The following is a 17,504-nucleotide window of genomic DNA, read 5'->3' on the forward strand; positions in this document are numbered from 1 at the left end:
CATTTTCACTTTCACATAAGTAAGATTTGACTTAAATTTGAGTATTTTACAATGTAGGCCGGTATTACTACTTTTACTTCCTTCACCACAAGTAGAAAGATCTGGAAGGCCAACCACCGTAATGATTTAAAGTAATAACACATATTTAGATATAGCATAAAACAAAACTGTTAAAAAGAGCACTGTGTAGTTTTGTAGAAGAAATTCAAACTCAGAATTTTAATATTTACAATATTAATGAGGTAATAATACAAACTTTATTCCATAAGTGGATAAACAAGCTGTCCCAGGTCCCAGAACACTGTTTGAAGCTAGAAAGGTGGCAGGGTCCGCCACATATAAACAAAGTTAACAATGTAAATTGTGTTGAGTTTGTTTTATTTAGTTTGTTTAGGCAGAAGAAGAAAAAAACAGCCAATAAAATAAAAATAATTTAAAATCTTTAAACACGTTAGCTGACAACACGTTTACGTGTTTTTGATCAGAATATAACGTTATTGACATGTGCAGAGTGGTTACACCTGCAGTGAAGCTTCCTGTCTGCAGGAAATAAGACAGAAGAAGAAGATAAAGACGTTTTTTCACCTGAATTTTTGAGAGAATTCAACATGATGCAGCTGTAACCGGGTGTGGACGTGTAGGCTGCAGTTCTCCTCCCGGCCTGCGGGGGGCGGCAGCGCATAAAGCAGCAGCCGCTGTTCTGGGCGCCAGCAGTCAGTGTTTCCGGTCGCACATGAGCGCTGAGAGCTGAGGAGGTGAGTTTCATGTTTTACACTTTTCATACAGTCCAGTCTTCTTTCCTCACCTGTGTGTGGTTTTCCCGCCTCGCTGGATCAGATGACACCTGTGTCTGAGCACATTAACACCAGACAGCGGCGTGTTTCACCACCTACACGCACGCGCGCAACAGACAGTTAGCCACATAGCTAACTGCTGCTAAGCTAACGTTGTGAATGAAATGTAGCCGACGCACGCTGTTAGCAGCTTTATCTGCTAATCTGACGCATGAAAACAGGATAAAAAACACCTGAGACGGGACGTTAAGTGATTTACTCTGTAGTTTTGAGAGATATTCGCAGCTGGCACCTTCTCCTGACGCCCTCACAGCTCACAGAGGGTGTTAGCAGCTAACCTGACCAACAGATTTGAGCAGGTGAAGCAGGTTGAGATGCTCTGTGGTTGTTTTCTGCAGACACCAGCATGGACATCCGACCAAACCACACAATCTACATCAACAACATCAATGACAAAGTCAAGAAGGAAGGTGAGTGCGTGTTTGTTCTCCGTGTGAGGCTTTGACTGTGAGTTAATAACAAGCAGGCACCAGTGATGATGGCAGATTATTTAATGAAACTATCTGATATTATTGAACTCTTCTGATTTTTAAAGCTTTTCTTCTGGTTTTGCTTTGATTAGTTTTGTATTATTGGGAATCGATCACCTTTGGCTTCTGGACACTGGAGACGTCACATTGGACTCTGGGAACTTAAATAGATGTTTGTCATTATTTACTTTGATTTAAAGACTTACCACTTATCTACAAAGTAACTGACTATGGATGCAACATTTTCAGCAATTTCTTTGATTGATAGTCAGCTGCCTGAACACTCAGTCATCAGTTCATCATTAACAGGCCTCATATATGAAATAGGTTTGATGTTTTTCCATTAGAAAACAGTTTTAAACCAGGAGGCTGTGAGTTTAAAGAACAGGTAAAGTTATTTGATTTTTAATTGCAGAGCTTCCACCAGTCGCACATTAAGGCGACTACGTGGCTAAAATGTACAAATGTTTTCGTATTTTAAATAAAAAATGACTTCTATTTAAATTCACAATATACTTTATGATGTATTTGTGCCCGTCTCTGATTTATACATTTTGAATCGGTGAATCTGTTATTAACAGCGGTTGATCATTAACATCCCTGTAACTGATGCTGACTAATGATTTACAAGCTGAAGCCTGATGGTATGTTTCGTCTGAACGGGACATTTAACAGTGTAGAAATCACCCTGTCAGTGTGTCTCTGGTGGACTGACTATGTGATGAAGACACCGTTCAGAAATTACATCAAACAAACATTATCATTTCCAGTTATTAATGTTTTCCTGACATGTAAAGATATTAGGGCTGTCACATTTCTCCAAATTCACAATTCGATGTCGCTTTTTATTCTAAGGTCAAGATTTGACTCAGTTTTCGATGTGACCTTATTATTTCCAGCACCGACGGCTTCAACATTGTTAGATTATGTTTAATCTGTCATCATGAGGCATATTTACAAGGTGCAATTTCTCCTTGTTAGAAAATGTAGTCGCACTGTCTCCAAAAATGGTCGCAGTCAGGAGTTAAGATGAATAGATCTTTGCTTCCAAGGAGGCCTTATGGTCAAATTTAAATCTATAAGTGTTATAACTATATTTCACCAGTCGGTTGGAAACCAGCTGCTGAACACAAACGGCATGTGTGAAGCTGCACACAGACAGTGTTGTTGTTTTTCTTCAGATACGTGCCAGATGTGCACAAGTGATGAGAGAAAAGAAATACTAGAGTCTTTTGGTTTTGCTCATTGAAACTGAACTCATTTTGATGAACTTTGGATGTAGAATTGAAGTCATGACACCCTGAAAAACACCCCTGATATCTGTGATGAGTTCAGCCAGATGGTGCTGATGTGCTGACATCATGTGTTGGTCGTCTCAGCGGTGAACGGTTGTGAAGGTGCAGTCAGACGTGACGTCTCGGCCGTCTCACACTTTGTGTTGATCTCTGTCTTCTCGTCTTCCTCCTGCAGAGCTGAAGCGTTCGCTCTACGCGCTCTTCTCTCAGTTCGGTCAGATCGTCGAAATCGTGGCCATGAAGACCATGAAGATGAGGGGACAGGCCTTCGTCGTCTTCAAAGAGCTCGCCGCCGCCACCAACGCACTGAGGCAACTACAGGGCTTCCCCTTCTACAACAAGCCCATGGTAGGCTGAGAGTCATGATGTTGTGGTTGACTGCTGTCACCTCTGAACAGGGCTGGGCTTTAACTGACTCGTGTGTTTTCCAGAGGATACAGTACGCAAAGACCGACTCCGAGGTCATCGCCAAGGTGAAGGGCACGTACGGCGACAAGGAGAAAAAGAAAGACAAGAAGAAGAAGGCTCTGGAGCTGCCATCGAGCCTAACGAAGAAACCAGCAGCGGTGAGTGACGCATCCGTCGACAGCGTCACGTTTAGGTTTAGACAAGTGAGGCTCAGCGATCAGTCAGTCAACACCCTCCATCTCATCACAGTTACAGAAACACTTGAAGAAAAGTGAGAGGCACAGAGAGCTGCCTCGAAAAAAGAAAGGAGGAGCGCAGACGTAGAGAGGAGGGAGGAGATCAGTAACTGTGAAACAGACAGGAAGTTACTTACAGCAGCTTTAAATAACTGAGAAGATGCAGAACCACTGACCTGCTCCTCATAAGGTCGATCACCTGCTCTGTTGTTACTGTTCATCAGTAATCAGCTGTGACGTCACTGTTTTATTTTTCTCTACATGTTGTTCACTTCATGTGTTTGTTGTTTGCAGGGATCAGCAGCACCTGTTCACTCCCCCACAGTACAGGTGAGTTAACACTTCGCTTTGATTCTAATAAACCAGGCTGATGATTAAAGGAGCGCTCTGTAGTTTTAATATTTACAATATTAATGAGGTCATAATACAAACTTTTCTCCATTTAAAGAATAAACAAGCTGTTCTCAGAGGAAAATAAGGTCCCAGAACACTGTGTGGAGCTAGAGAGGTGGCAGGGTCCGCCACATATAAAGAAAGTAAAACAGTATAAATTGTGTCGTCCTTTAAGGTCAGTTTGTTTAAATGAAATATTATAATAATGATTTTCTACGTGAGCGACTGTAAAATGTAAAGCTGCTTGTTAAACTTTAGTCCGGAGATTAATGAAGAATTGAGGCTTGATGTCGTAACGTTATTCAGTGTGTCCGGCCGACGTTATCAGAACTGGACCCTGCTGAGTGTCCACAGCATGTTCACTGCTTTAACACCAGCTGAACCACATGCAGGTAATGATGGGAGCACAGAACCAGAACCAGGTCACCTCTCTGTTCAACTGCTTCAAACCTCAGCAGCTATTAAAGGAACAAAGAAAAGTAAATTATGGTCATTTTGTGCAAAGATGCAGCAGAAACGGCTGAATGTTCATTTTGTTCGGCGACAATAGAAACTGGTTTGATTCAAGTGAAGAGACACAAACCTGAAGACCAGCTGCTGTTCGTTTGTACAGTATTGATGTATGAACTGTACCGGCTGCCATCTTTCTTCACTGTTCATAATAATATAATATTAACTGTCACTGGCTGCAGCCACATTTCCTCTCTGGGACGTTAAAGCTTCACTGTAAACCTTCACAAACAGACGACCCACACAGAGACAACAGTTTCTTCTCTCTTTAGTCTTTGACAGTCAGAAGAAACACAAACCTGACGTCTGTCGCACACTCAGCTGTTTCCTGGTGCTCAGCAGGTGGCGCTGTTCACGCAGTCACCGAAAAGGCCAAAAACTGAGGAGAAGAAGCAGAATTTGGTTGTTTAATCGTCCAAAACGCTCACAACACAAACCTTTTTCTTCTTCTTTTTATATCTAGTCACCGCAGGGCGACATCATTAGTTGCAAATATCAAACACGTATATAAGAAAAAGAAGAGAAGAGAGTGGCGGTGACTGGAGCTGAAGGTTTAGCAGCTGGAGACTTGATTTTAAAACGGAAACACAACCAAAAAAACAAACTGGCTCGAGATTCATGAGGATGTTTTCTTCTCAGGTGCCGGACAACCCGCCCAACTACATCCTGTTCCTCAACAACCTGCCTGAAGAGACCAATGAGATGATGCTCTCCATGCTGTTCAACCAGTGAGTTGACGGCCAGGACTCTGTAAGTCTGTACAGAAACCAGACTGTGTGTTGACGGAGGTGTTTTTGTCCTCGCAGGTTTCCTGGTTTCAAAGAGGTGCGGCTCGTCCCGGGGAAACACGACATCGCCTTTGTGGAGTTTGAAAGCGACACGCAGGCGGGCGTGGCCAAAGACGCGCTGCAGGGCTTCAGGATCACGGCGACCTGCGCCATGAAGATCACGTACGCCAAGAAGTAGTTTGATCTCTGGACACAAAGAGACTCTGAGTGACTGACAGGGACTGTCCCTGGATTTCTGTTGTGTTTCCAGATCCTTTTTGATTTTTGTAAATCCTGCAGAGCTTTTCTCAAGTTTTCCTTTTTTTTTTTCAACTCGTTGGTAAATTCTGTGATGCTCACGAGGTCGAGGGGGAAAATCTCTAACCTGCGTTTTGTTTTGTAAAATAAAAGACTTTGACATAACTGTTGTCTTTGAATATGAATTCTTCACGAACAAACATGAGTTTCTGTTCAGGCTGAAACCAAAACCTCTTCAGCGTTTGAGATTAAAGGAACAGTTCACCTAAAAATGTGAATCCAGCCATCATGCTGATATAAAGTCAGGCTCAGCCATCATCTCCTCCTGATGATATAAAGTCAGGCTCAGCCATCGTCTCCTCCTGATGATATAAAGTCAGGCTCAGCCATCGTCTCCTGATGATATAAAGTCAGGCTCAGTCATCATCTCCTCCTGATGATATAAAGTCAGGCTCAGTCATCGTCTCCTCCTGATGATATAAAGTCAGGCTCAGCCATCATCTCCTGATGATATAGAGTCAGGCTCAGCCATCATCTCCTCCTGATGATATAAAGTCAGGCTCAGCCATCGTCTCCTCCTGATGATATAAAGTCAGGCTCAGCCATCGTCTCCTCCTGATGATATAAAGTCAGGCTCAGTCATCGTCTCCTCCTGATGATATAAAGTCAGGCTCAGCCATCGTCTCCTCCTGATGATATAAAGTCAGGCTCAGTCATCGTCTCCTCCTGATGATATAAAGTCAGGCTCAGCCATCGTCTCCTCCTGATGATATAAAGTCAGGCTCAGCCATCATCTTCTCCTGATGATATAAAGTCAGGCTCAGCCATCATCTCCTCCTGATGATATAAAGTCAGGTGAAGTCTCGTAGTCCACAAACATTTCTGGAGCTTCACAGTAAAACAGTTGCAGCGTTCTGCTGAACAACTGAAGCAGCTGGAGACTTGATTTAAAACAGAAAAACAACCAAAAAAATGAATAAATACTCTAAAACTCCATTAAATCTTTGCCGAAATATCTATTAACACTTCCTGTTTGCAGTGAACCTGTGGATGTACAGACAACTGTCACTGGGTCACTGTGATACTGAAGAAAACTTAAAAACATGATGTTTCTAAGGCAGGTTCTGCACATGTGAGGAGCATTCTGCTAAACAACTTAGTTTAAAACAGATGTCTCCATACAGCTCGTCTGCTGTGATCACAGACTTCAAACTAGAGCTGCAACCATTGATCAGTTGTCAGCTATCAAATTAATCCCCAACAGTTTTAAAACTGATCGATCAGTTTGAGTCATTTTTTAAAGAACCAAACATCAAAATTCTGATTCCAGCTTCTTAAATGTGAATATTTCCTGGTTTCTCTCCTCCTCTGTGACAGCAGACGTCTCTGAGCTGTGGACTGAAGACATTTTGAGGACGTTGTCCTGGGCTCTGGGAAACACTGATCGACTGGTTTAATAGATCAAACAACTTATTGATTAATGGGGGAAAAGATTAATCGCAGCCCTTCTTCAAACTGCATTCTGGATCGTATTTCTTCCTCCTGCGCTCGTCAATCTGTCGTTTCAGCAGTTTGACTTCACTCGTTCAGCTCAGCCACATTTCATCTTGTCGACTGATTATTGTCGTCATCTTGTGAACACGACCTCAGGACACTTATTGATCAGCAGGCTGAACGAGGTCAGACACCGACGCTTCATTACTCTGAGCTGTGAATTAGCGGACAGATGACAGCAGGGGCTGATGGGCCCTGAGCAGTGATGGGAGAAGTGATTCATTCGGCCTGAAGTGATTGTAAAGAGCGCTGCTGATGGCTGAACGATCTCATGAGGCCACACAGGTGAAACATGATCTTTTCCCTGATGAGCCTCAAACAAAAAAACACAATCACACATTGTGAGACGTTTCAGGAACATGAACACAGTCTGAGTAGTTTCACTCACTAACAGGACTTGTCTGTGACAGTGATTGTGTCTCCTGTCCGTCTCCAGCCACAGATGAAGACCTCCGTCCCGTCTGATGTGTGTCTTTGAAAACCGAGGCAGCAGCAGCTCTGATCTGGAGTCGGTGTGGGTTTACTCGGCTGCCGATGATTGTTGTGGTCAGGAGTTGTTCTGATCCGTCGCAGCAGAGACCCTGGGAACCCGACCAACTCCTTCTGTCCTGTTGGCCACAGCCACAACATGAAACAACTGAAGTGGGCTGAATGTACGTCTCAGTTTCAGGACACATCCCCAGATATATATCCTCACTCCTGATTCCACGCCAGGCAAACACACACTGTCTGAAATAAAAAAGTAAAAGAGAACAAACGACATTAATCACACTTATAACTAAGTGTAACACGTTTCTGTTGTTATTTCTACCAGTTCTAGTTTTACAGTTTTGTCCAAGTGGCAGTAAAGTGGACCTGTTTGTACTGAAACTGGCACAGAGCTCGCGTCAACGTTTCAACTTAATCTAAGTTCAGCTGCTGCTTTAAATATTTGAGTTGACTTCATTTAGTTTGAACAGTTTGTTCAACGTCTTATTTTAAGTTAACTGAAGCTGAAAACACATCTTGAGTTAACTTAAGATAAAAAGTGGAAACGTTTGTAGAGACTGAAGTCAACATTGATCTTTATCGCTGTTAGCACGTTAGTTTGTTCGTTAAAGACGCGTTAGAGTTTCCACAGCGGACGTTTTTCTTCAAAGTATAAAAGCGAAGGTCTCAGGAGAGTTTCACCTCTCACACAATGCATGCTGGGAAGTCTGATCGTGTGTCTATGAGCTGCCTGAACATCACATTCATCCAACTCATCATTAAAGTCAGAAGACTTCAAGTATCAGAGCTCGTGTTCATCAGTTCAGACTGAAGATAAAACTCAACTTTGAGTTGATTCAACTTGAAACTGATAAAACTTGTTTGTGTGCGTTGAGTTAATTACAAAAGATGAGTTGATTCAACTTAATTTTTTACAGTGTTTCACTGTATTAATGTCTAATCTCTGCTGTTACACACGATGAAACAAGAAAAGATGAATTCAAATAAAATCCAGTGATGTAACATGATGCACTATTGGACTGAATGGTAGAAATAAAACATGTGTTAGAACTTTTATATGTTTAAATGAGAATGACAGGAAATAATAATAATAATAATAATAATAATAATAACAATATAAATAATAATAATATAAATAATAACAATAATAAGAACAATTATAATATAAATAGTAATAGTAGTAGTAGTAGTAGTAATAATATAAATAATAATGTAATAATAATAATAATATAAATAATAATAATAATAATAATAATAATAATAATATAAATAGAAAAAAGAAGAACAATTATAATAGAAATAATAGTAATAGTAGTAGTAATAATAATATAAATAATAATAATAATAGAAATATAATAATAATAATAATAATAATAATAATAATAGAAATATAGTAATAGTAATCATATTAATTATAATAACAGAACCATCCCTATGATCCTCCAGCCGGTCGGAACCTCCCTCCTCCTGCACACTGGACCTTTACAGCTGCAGCAGCTGCCACATGAACGCGCCTCGCGGTCTCGCAGTCAGTTGAGTGGAGCAGAGCGCGCGGAGAGCAGCTTCAGGTCTGTGTCATCAGATATTATTATTAATTATTAATTATTAATTTGAGCTCAGTTTCAGCTCACTGTCATTTTATATGTTACATTAAATGAGCGCGCACGTGCTGATTACTGAGTGTCGGTTATTGATCGGACAGACTGTTTCCTCTTCTTCTTCTTCTTCTTCTTCTTCTTCTTCTCCTTCTTCTTCTTCCTCTTCTTCTTCTTCTCCTTCATCTTCTTCTTCTTCTTCTTCTTCTTCTTCTTCTTCTTCTTCATCATCATTTCATCTTCTTCTTCTTCTTCTTCTTCTTCTTCTCCTTCTTCTTCTTCTTCTCCTTCATCTTCTTCTTCTTCTTCTTCTTCTTCTTCTTCTTCATCATCATTTCATCTTCTTCTTCTTCTTCTTCTCCTTCATCTTCTTCTTCTTCTTCTTCTTCTTCTTCTTCTTCTTCTTCTTCATCATCATTTCATCTTCTTCTTCTTCTTCTTCTTCTTCTTCTTCTTCTTCTTCTTCTTCTTCTTCATCATCATTTCATCTTCTTCTTCTTCTTCTTCTTCTTCTTCTTCTTCTTCTTCTTCTTCTTCTCCTCCTTCTGTGTCTGTGATGTGACCATCAACCTGCTGCAGCTTCTCACTCAGACACACTTTACTCTCCATGACTGAACTCGTGAGTCGTGTCGTCCTCAGCTCTCTGTTGTTTCACTGATGTTAATAATCCGGGTGTTTCTGTTTGGTCCGCGGACCCGAACAGGTCCAGAAGTCAGGTAAAGTTCAGACTTCAGTATCATTTTACTCTGGAAGACAAACAGTGTTGAGCAAGTTACTTTCAAAATGCAATATGTTACATATAACTTGTTACTTTCATTTTAAAGAAATATATCATGTTACAATAATACTGTATACGTAGAGTAATATATTACTTATTACACTACTTTTTAGTTACTTTCAAAATGCAATATATAACATAATACTAGTTATTTCATTTTAAAGTAATACAAAGTTCAATGAGAACTTATAGGCTCGGCTTTATTAAACACACAGACGATATTAATACGAAAACTTAAACAAAACTTCACCTGACTTTCATCAGCACGGAGGAGATGACTGGACTGTTTCTTTTGTGTGAACAAAACGAGTGAGAAACCCTGGATGAGTCCATGTATCGCTCCTCACATGTGCAGAACCTGCCTTAGAAACTTCATGTTTTTAAGTTTTCTTCAGTATCACAGTGATGCAGTGACAGTTGTCCGTACATCCACAGGTTCACTGCAAACAGGAAGTGCTAATTGATAATTTGGCAAAGTTTTAATGGAGTTTTGGAGAATTTTGTTTTTGGTTGTTTTTCTGTTTTAAATCAAGTCTCCAGCTGCTTCAGTTGTTCAGCAGAACGCTGCAACTCTGTTTTACTGTGAAGCTCCAGAAATGTTTGTGGACGACGAGACTTCACCTGATTTATATCATCAGGAGGAGATGATGACTGAGCCTGACTTTATATCATCAGGAGGAGATGATGACTGAGCCTGACTTTATATCATCAGGAGGAGATGATGGCTGAGCCTGACTTTATATCATCAGGAGGAGATGATGACTGAGCCTGACTTTATATCATCAGGAGGAGATGATGGCTGAGCCTGACTTTATATCATCAGGAGGAGATGATGGCTGAGCCTGACTTTATATCATCAGGAGGAGATGATGGCTGAGCCTGACTTTATATCATCAGGAGGAGATGATGACTGAGCCTGACTTTATATCATCAGGAGGAGATGATGACTGAGCCTGACTTTATATCATCAGGAGGAGATGATGACTGAGCCTGACTTTATATCATCAGGAGGAGATGATGGCTGAGCCTGACTTTATATCATCAGGAGGAGATGATGACTGAGCCTGACTTTATATCATCAGGAGGAGACGATGGCTGAGCCTGACTTTATATCATCAGGAGGAGACGATGGCTGAGCCTGACTTTATATCATCAGGAGGAGACGATGACTGAGCCTGACTTTATATCATCAGGAGGAGACGATGATCTGCCACGTTATCTCAGAGCCTCCTGCTGCTCGTTACTTTAATCCCGAGAACAGACTGAAGATCAAGTTGATCTACATGCAGCTCACATGACAGTTTGGTAAAAAGCTCGTCTGTCGGAGCAGTAAAACAGTTTTTCATCGTCGGCGCTCGGATGAGACATTCCCCAACATGTGGACAAATCTAACAAGTAGACCCCGTCGACACTGTAACCTAGCAACAACGTCAGCAAAACTATGAAAATGAAGTGTTTGAAAACTCAGATCCAACATTTCTGAGCAGCCAAAGAGCTGACAAGTGATCGTCAAACAGTAAATCTAGAGTCCATACATGTGTGTGTGAGAGGCCCAGAGACAGACCGCTGACCTGCTCACGGCGTTTCACACAATGCATGCTGGGAAACGCTCCAGTGCTCATGGATCAGGGTGTTAAAGCACGAGTGATGTCTGTGTTTTTCTTACACTGAACAAATCCACTGAAAAAAGACCAAAACAACAACAGGTGAAGCTCTGAGTGAAGTCAGCACCCAGCAGAGACTCTGGTTCTGGTTCTGGTTCTCCGTCTCCTCTCTGTAACGTTACATTCATGAAGTAAAGTCCATTTCCCCTCCAGCTCCAGTCAGCAGTCAACATTACAGAACAGAACCACCCGACAGTGGGGGTCACCTCCGGATCACTGCTGCAGTCAGGCTGATAAACAGGAGTGAAGATAAATCCACTTTTTAATCCCACAAGTTACAAAGTAATCTCTGAGCTCTCCTCCCGTCGGGTCAGAACAGAACCTGATGAGACTCCAGGTGTTTGGTCTGGATCTGCACTGACTCTCTCCACACAACACTCAGCTAACGTCTTGTTTTGTTTTGATAGAGCGCCCTCTAGCGGCAGACGATACGTATTGTTTATTTAACTGAAATATTTTAGAAACAGCCCCAAAATGTTTGTTTTCTGTGTTTTTCTCCCCCACAGACGCTTCTATCTAAGCATGTTGACCTGATCCAAAATGGACGACCCAGTGAACAGAAGCTTGACCGTGGCGGACTACTTCCTGGCGAGTGACGGCCTGGACTACGAGATTCCTCTGGACGAGATCCCGGACACCACGCAGGGCCAGGCCTTCTTCGTGGCCACCATCGTGATCGCAGTGGTCCTGGTGGGCATCATGTTGGTGTGCGGGGTGGGGAACTGTCTCTTCATCGCCAGCCTCGCTCGCTTCAAGCAGCTCCGCAACCTCACCAACCTGCTGATCGCCAACCTGGCCGTGTCGGACGTGCTGGTGGCGGCGGTGTGCTGTCCCTTCCTGCTGGACTACTACGTGGTGAAGCAGCTGTCGTGGGATCACGGCCTGCTGCTCTGCGCCTCCACCAACTACCTGCGCACCGTCTCGCTCTACGTGTCCACTAACGCACTGCTGGCCATCGCCGTTGACAGGTGGGTCACAGGAGAGTCCAGGTGTCACTGAGAAGATTTAAAATGTTTTTGGGTCACCAGATTCTTGTAGGCTGTATGTTGTGTAAACTGCCATAACTCTTGAACACATCAATGAACATGTATAAAGGCTTTCAGCTCAACAGCAACATGATCACTTAAATTTAAACTGGCAGTAGACAAGTTTATTTTAGTGATTACAAAGCAAATGTTCACTGCACAGTGTAATCTCACCATCTGCGTTCAGATCAGCTCGTTGTAAATCTCCTTTTCACTCTCGGGGAAAATGATGATACAGTCAGGCCGGCAGCCTGGCACCATTTCTATCTGCTTTCACGTCTCCTTTGGAGACTAAATGAATGAACAAACGTATGTTCTGTTCAGTGTCGAGGGCAGTTTATACTCTGAGAGCAGTCCGGTTGTCTTTGCAACAGCAGCGCCACAAAAACACCACGTGGAAACCCAGCTCAGAGATCCTGTTCCTGCACGTAGACGTCATTCAGTGCCAACTTATCCAGAATTCAGAACTTTTGCATGTTCATCTTCTGGGTTTTGTTAGAAACTAATCCTGTAAAAACGGTTTGTTGGCAGAGAAAACAGGAAGCAGGTAGAGGATCAGGATCCTGATGGTCGCTCCTCACCGAACAGAGATCAGAACAGACCTCAGGACTCTGAGGACGAGCCGACACCAGATGATTTACATTCTGCTACGATAACAGCAGCTTCTGGGCTTCTGAATCAAATCCATCATCAGCTGGAGCTGCTCGCACTCCGGGACCAGCAGCCCCCGTGTTTCATTTATCACGGCTGACATCCCTCTCATGTATAATCTGCAGAGAGCAAAGATGGATCGTCTCCACATATCCGGGAACGTCTGCGTGCTTCCAGTTTCCCTGTAAGTTCTCAGCCAAACATCTGGCGGTGTGTCTGATTGAGTCCTTCTCCTCTCTGGATCGAGGGTTCAACACTTCTTCAGCTAATTAACAGTAAAATGCAACAAAGATCACACACGTGGGACTCGTCACTGCTTCCCTGGTTTGCTTCCAAACGGAGGCAGCGGCAGTTTGTAACTCTTACATCAAACAGCTTCCAGCCCTGATTATTCAAAATCAGCTTAAACACCTGCACGCTCATCATCCTCAGAAACTAACGCCCACAAAGATCAAACCACGTGGACGACACTTCGAACCAAAAGTGTCGTCATGTGAGATGAAGGCAGAGTCGTCTGTCTGATGTCCACGAGGCTTCTCACGCTGAATGCTTCTCACCCCGGGCGAAGAGTCGCTCCTCGGATAACTTAACTGCTTTTAATATAAACTTTATTTCATCAGTGAATAAACCAGCTGTTCTCAGAGGAGAATAAGGCCCCAGAACACTGTTTGAAGCTAGAAAGGTGGCAGGGTCCGCCACATATAAACAAAGTAGAACAGTATAGGTCATGAAAACAAAGAGTTTTTTTCTTTCTCTTCTCCTTCAAATCTGTACAACACATTAATTGACAATATTTCTTCAATCCAGCTAAAATCCTTCTGATACCGGTTCTCACAGTAAACCCAGAGGAGTGGTTTCATCCTAACGAGTCGGACCTGTTGTTCTGTCTCCGTCTGCAGGTACATGGCCATCCTCCACCCTCTGCGGCCTCGTATGAAGCACCAGACGGCGTACTGTGTGATCCTGACGGTTTGGATCATCCCCATCTTCATCTCCATCCCGTCGGCCTACATGGCCTCCGAGACGACGTACCCACACGTGGAAGGTCGCACCTACAAGACCTTCTGCGCTCAGATCTGGCCCGTGGACCAGCAGGTTTACTACCGCACCTACTTCCTGCTCATCTTCGCTCTGGAGTTCATCATCCCGGTGACCGTCATGGCCGTGTGCTACATCCAGATCTCCAGGGAGCTGTGGTTCAAGGACGTTCCTGGTTTCCAGACGGAGCAGATCCGGAAGAGGCTCCACAGGCGTCGGAGGACGGTGGTGGTGCTGATTCTGGTGCTGGTCGCCTACGTCCTGTGCTGGGCACCGTACTACGGCTTTGCCCTGCTGCGGGACTTTTACCCCACCCTCATTTCCAGGGACAGGAACTCCCTGGTGGCTTTCTACATCATCGAGTGCATCGCCATGAGCAACGGGGTCATCAACACGCTCTGCTTCATGAGTGTACGGAACAACAACAAGCGCCTGAAGAAGGACGCCAAGTTCCCGCTGAAGCTGGTGACTTTTGGCGAGGCACGGACCTCCTCCCTCCGAGTGACGGAGGACGTGGACGGAGCTCGGAGGTTCAACATCTGATAGTTCGAACAGCACCACTGGACCTGCTGCAGCTTCAACGTCACAGAGGAGCAGAGTGGGACTGAGGACAGTTGGACGAACGTGGATTTGAACTTTGGTTTCACCTGCCGGGGGAAACACCTGAACCTTAGAAGATGTAAACGTGTGCTGGAGATCAGGTAAAACTCATTTGTCTTCCTCCAGTACGCAGCGGGAGGCTTCAGACTGATCGAGGTCAGGACATTTGGTTCAAGAGGATGTGTTGATTAACAAACACACTCTCAGCCAATCACATCACTGGGCTCGTTGCTCTTAAACAGCCGAGCCAATCATGAGGACGGTAGAGCTCAACAGTGAGGAGCAGCATCTCTGATTGGTGGAGCTCACAGTTACTGACTGAATCGACACCACCTATTGGTTGGAGAGTGTTTCATTGAAATGGTTTAGTTACATTTGAATAGTTGTTCCCTCACTGTTGTGTGTGTTAGTGAGTGTTTCCCAGCACAAAGTCTGAAACACATCACGCGGTCGTGTCACGTTGCTCGACAGACGAGCGACTTCCTCTTCAGTTTGTGGTTGAAGGTTTGTTTCCGTGTATTTCCTGCATGTAAACGACACGCTGTCGTTGTAATTAGTCGTCGTATTGATACGTTTGTGTGAATCAGTTGTAAATAGAAGAGCGACAAGAACAGGAAGCTGAATAAACGTGACTTTTTAAAAACTAAAACACAATCTGACTGGATTTATTTCTCCAAAGGAAGCTGCATGTAATCTGATTACATTTCCTCCAGTGATGTTACCCAGTGGCTGAGTTGCATTGTGGGTAATGTAGGCGCCAGGTTTCAGAAAGCAGTGACCTGGTCTTTGCTCATTGCTGTTGGACTCATTATGGACAGAAAACAAAAACAAATGATCAAAATCGATGCAGCAGAACAGAGACATCACCTTTAATTCCACACATTCATTTTTTAAAAACTGCTGCCTACATTACCCACGATGCAACTTTGCCACTGAGTGACATCACTGGACGTAACTGATCAGATTAGCTTCCTCTGGAGCCACAAAAGGCTTCATACTACTTTTTGTTTTTACATAAGCAGTCGTACTCAAAACCCCAACAACTTTCTTAGTGGCCAAACTTTGTCGTTACATCGTCACATGATGCTCTGAGGGCCAAAAAAAAACTTTGTCCCGTAAGCTGACATTGTGAAGGAAGCGGCTGTAAAGCGGTGGAGACATTTCTTTGACGAGAAATGACTCGTTTCACTGCCAGAATTTGAGCCATTTAAGTCTAGAGGAGCCGGGCGCCAAACCAGAAGTCGGCTGTCACCCCTGAGCAGCTCTCGTAGGAATGAACAGGGCTCCACCTCCAACGCTGTCCAGGTTTAATATAACGTCCTCGGTAAACACACGTTAATGTGTAAAATCGGTGGAGTTATTCTTTTCAGTGCAGGAGTTTTATTTGTATTTCCACAGTGTGATAATCGTCTCTTCCTGGAATATTAATCCAGTCTGAATTTTAACATTTTTGACAGTTTTCACTCATTAAAAACTTTGGTTCTGACTCGGTGACACAGAAAAGGTCTCTATCTTTAATAATGAAATCTTTCCCTCGACTTTCCCTCAGTTGGTTCATGGGAGCAGAGTCCAGGCCTGGTTCTGTGTGACATTAGGAAGTTACATGAGGGGAAAGTCGTTGAGGATGAGGGGAGACGGGAAACTGTTTCATGTTGAACGAGTGCAGGATTTCCCTTCTCACTGGGCTCATGTCTGTTAAACATGTGTTGCTTTGTGTCTGCAGCCGGAGTTCGTGAACCCAGACGAGTGTTCGCTGTTGAAATTCATGAGGCCGACCGGCTGTTTATCAGCATCAATGAATGCAAAGTGTCAAAGTGTCAGCTGTCAGTCACGACACGCTGCAAAACAAACCAGGCTCTGGATCAGCTGTGTGTTACTGCATAGAGAAATTCAATCTGTTGCTGCAGCTCCCACGTTAACTGTGAGAGTGAAGATTATTCTGTGCAAGCGTAAAAACTGGGGTTCACAAATTTGATAACCAACACTCACATTCATCCTCCTTCAGCAAGAGACCTTTCATTTACAGTCATTAAAGTCGGAGAGGACTTAGGTATTTAAAAAACATACACAACGGTGTAAGCTGGTTAGCTAGCTCAAGTTAAAGTAGTAGCATTAGTAGCTTCTGGTCAAAGTCGGCCCCTCCTCCCTGGTTAATATACAGGACAGAGAGCGAGAGAGCAGCAGTGGTCGAGCGAACGTTAGCGAGAACAAAGAACTGAGTCACGGGAAATAAAATGTTATTTTCTGACTGTTTCACATCAGTTACGTTGTAAAGCACGAATAAAAAAGACCTACACCTTCACACGACCCTCTGGATGTTGTGTAAAGTTATTTACCTCTCTGCTCTGTGTGTGTGTCGCTCAGCCCCGCCCTCAGTCAAACAGACGCACAGAGCTGCGGCAACGCTTTAGAGAGTCCGAACCTCACGTTGTTATTGAGTGGAGGCTTCACACCAAGAAACATCCTGAACGCAGCCAAACACTGAGAAATTAAGTAAATACAGGCAGAAAGCAGGATGATACTGACATCACCAGACTCTGAGTGGGTTCATAAGGACAAGAAATACAACCTTTGAGTACAAAAGTATCAGAATCAAACTATATTTAATGTGACAAAAGTAAAAGTAGACATCATGCAGAATAATATACTGTATGTCATATTGTTGATTATATTTTGTGTTTTCGCACATTAACTTGAGTTTAACTTGAGAATAAATGTAAAATACTGCTGCTCATGTGACTCTTGCTGTGTGATATTAATGCTCAGAAGGAAACAGCTGGATTATCCATCACTGTGTGTACTTTTCATGCAGATGTGTCTTAAAATGGGAGACACACGTTTGACTGCAAACTGATGTTTAAAACTGTCGAGAAGAACGAGATTAAAACGCTTTTTTTTCTTTCTTCTCTTCATAGAAAA

The 17,504-nt window shown here is 43.2% G+C and overlaps 2 protein-coding genes across 2 annotated transcripts; both read left to right on the forward strand.

The window, feature by feature from the left end:
* Nucleotides 1-650: 650 nt before the first annotated feature.
* snrpb2 (small nuclear ribonucleoprotein polypeptide B2) lies at nt 651-5,356 on the forward strand. The gene is made up of 7 exons (XM_073492017.1): nt 651-755; nt 1,193-1,264; nt 2,795-2,967; nt 3,051-3,185; nt 3,558-3,593; nt 4,806-4,894; nt 4,973-5,356. Exons 2-7 carry the CDS (start codon nt 1,201-1,203, stop codon nt 5,130-5,132), a joined length of 657 nt encoding a protein of 218 aa, XP_073348118.1. The 5' UTR covers nt 651-755; nt 1,193-1,200; the 3' UTR covers nt 5,133-5,356.
* Nucleotides 5,357-6,671: 1,315 nt separating this feature from the next.
* Nucleotides 6,672-14,528, forward strand: LOC140999819 (prokineticin receptor 1-like). The gene is made up of 3 exons (XM_073470364.1): nt 6,672-6,729; nt 11,834-12,239; nt 13,847-14,528. Exons 1-3 carry the CDS (start codon nt 6,672-6,674, stop codon nt 14,526-14,528), a joined length of 1,146 nt encoding a protein of 381 aa, XP_073326465.1.
* The last annotated feature ends 2,976 nt before the right edge of the window (nt 14,529-17,504 follow it).

This window comes from Pagrus major, chromosome 1, assembly GCF_040436345.1.
Source record: "Pagrus major chromosome 1, Pma_NU_1.0".
Classification (NCBI taxonomy): domain Eukaryota; kingdom Metazoa; phylum Chordata; class Actinopteri; order Spariformes; family Sparidae; genus Pagrus; species Pagrus major.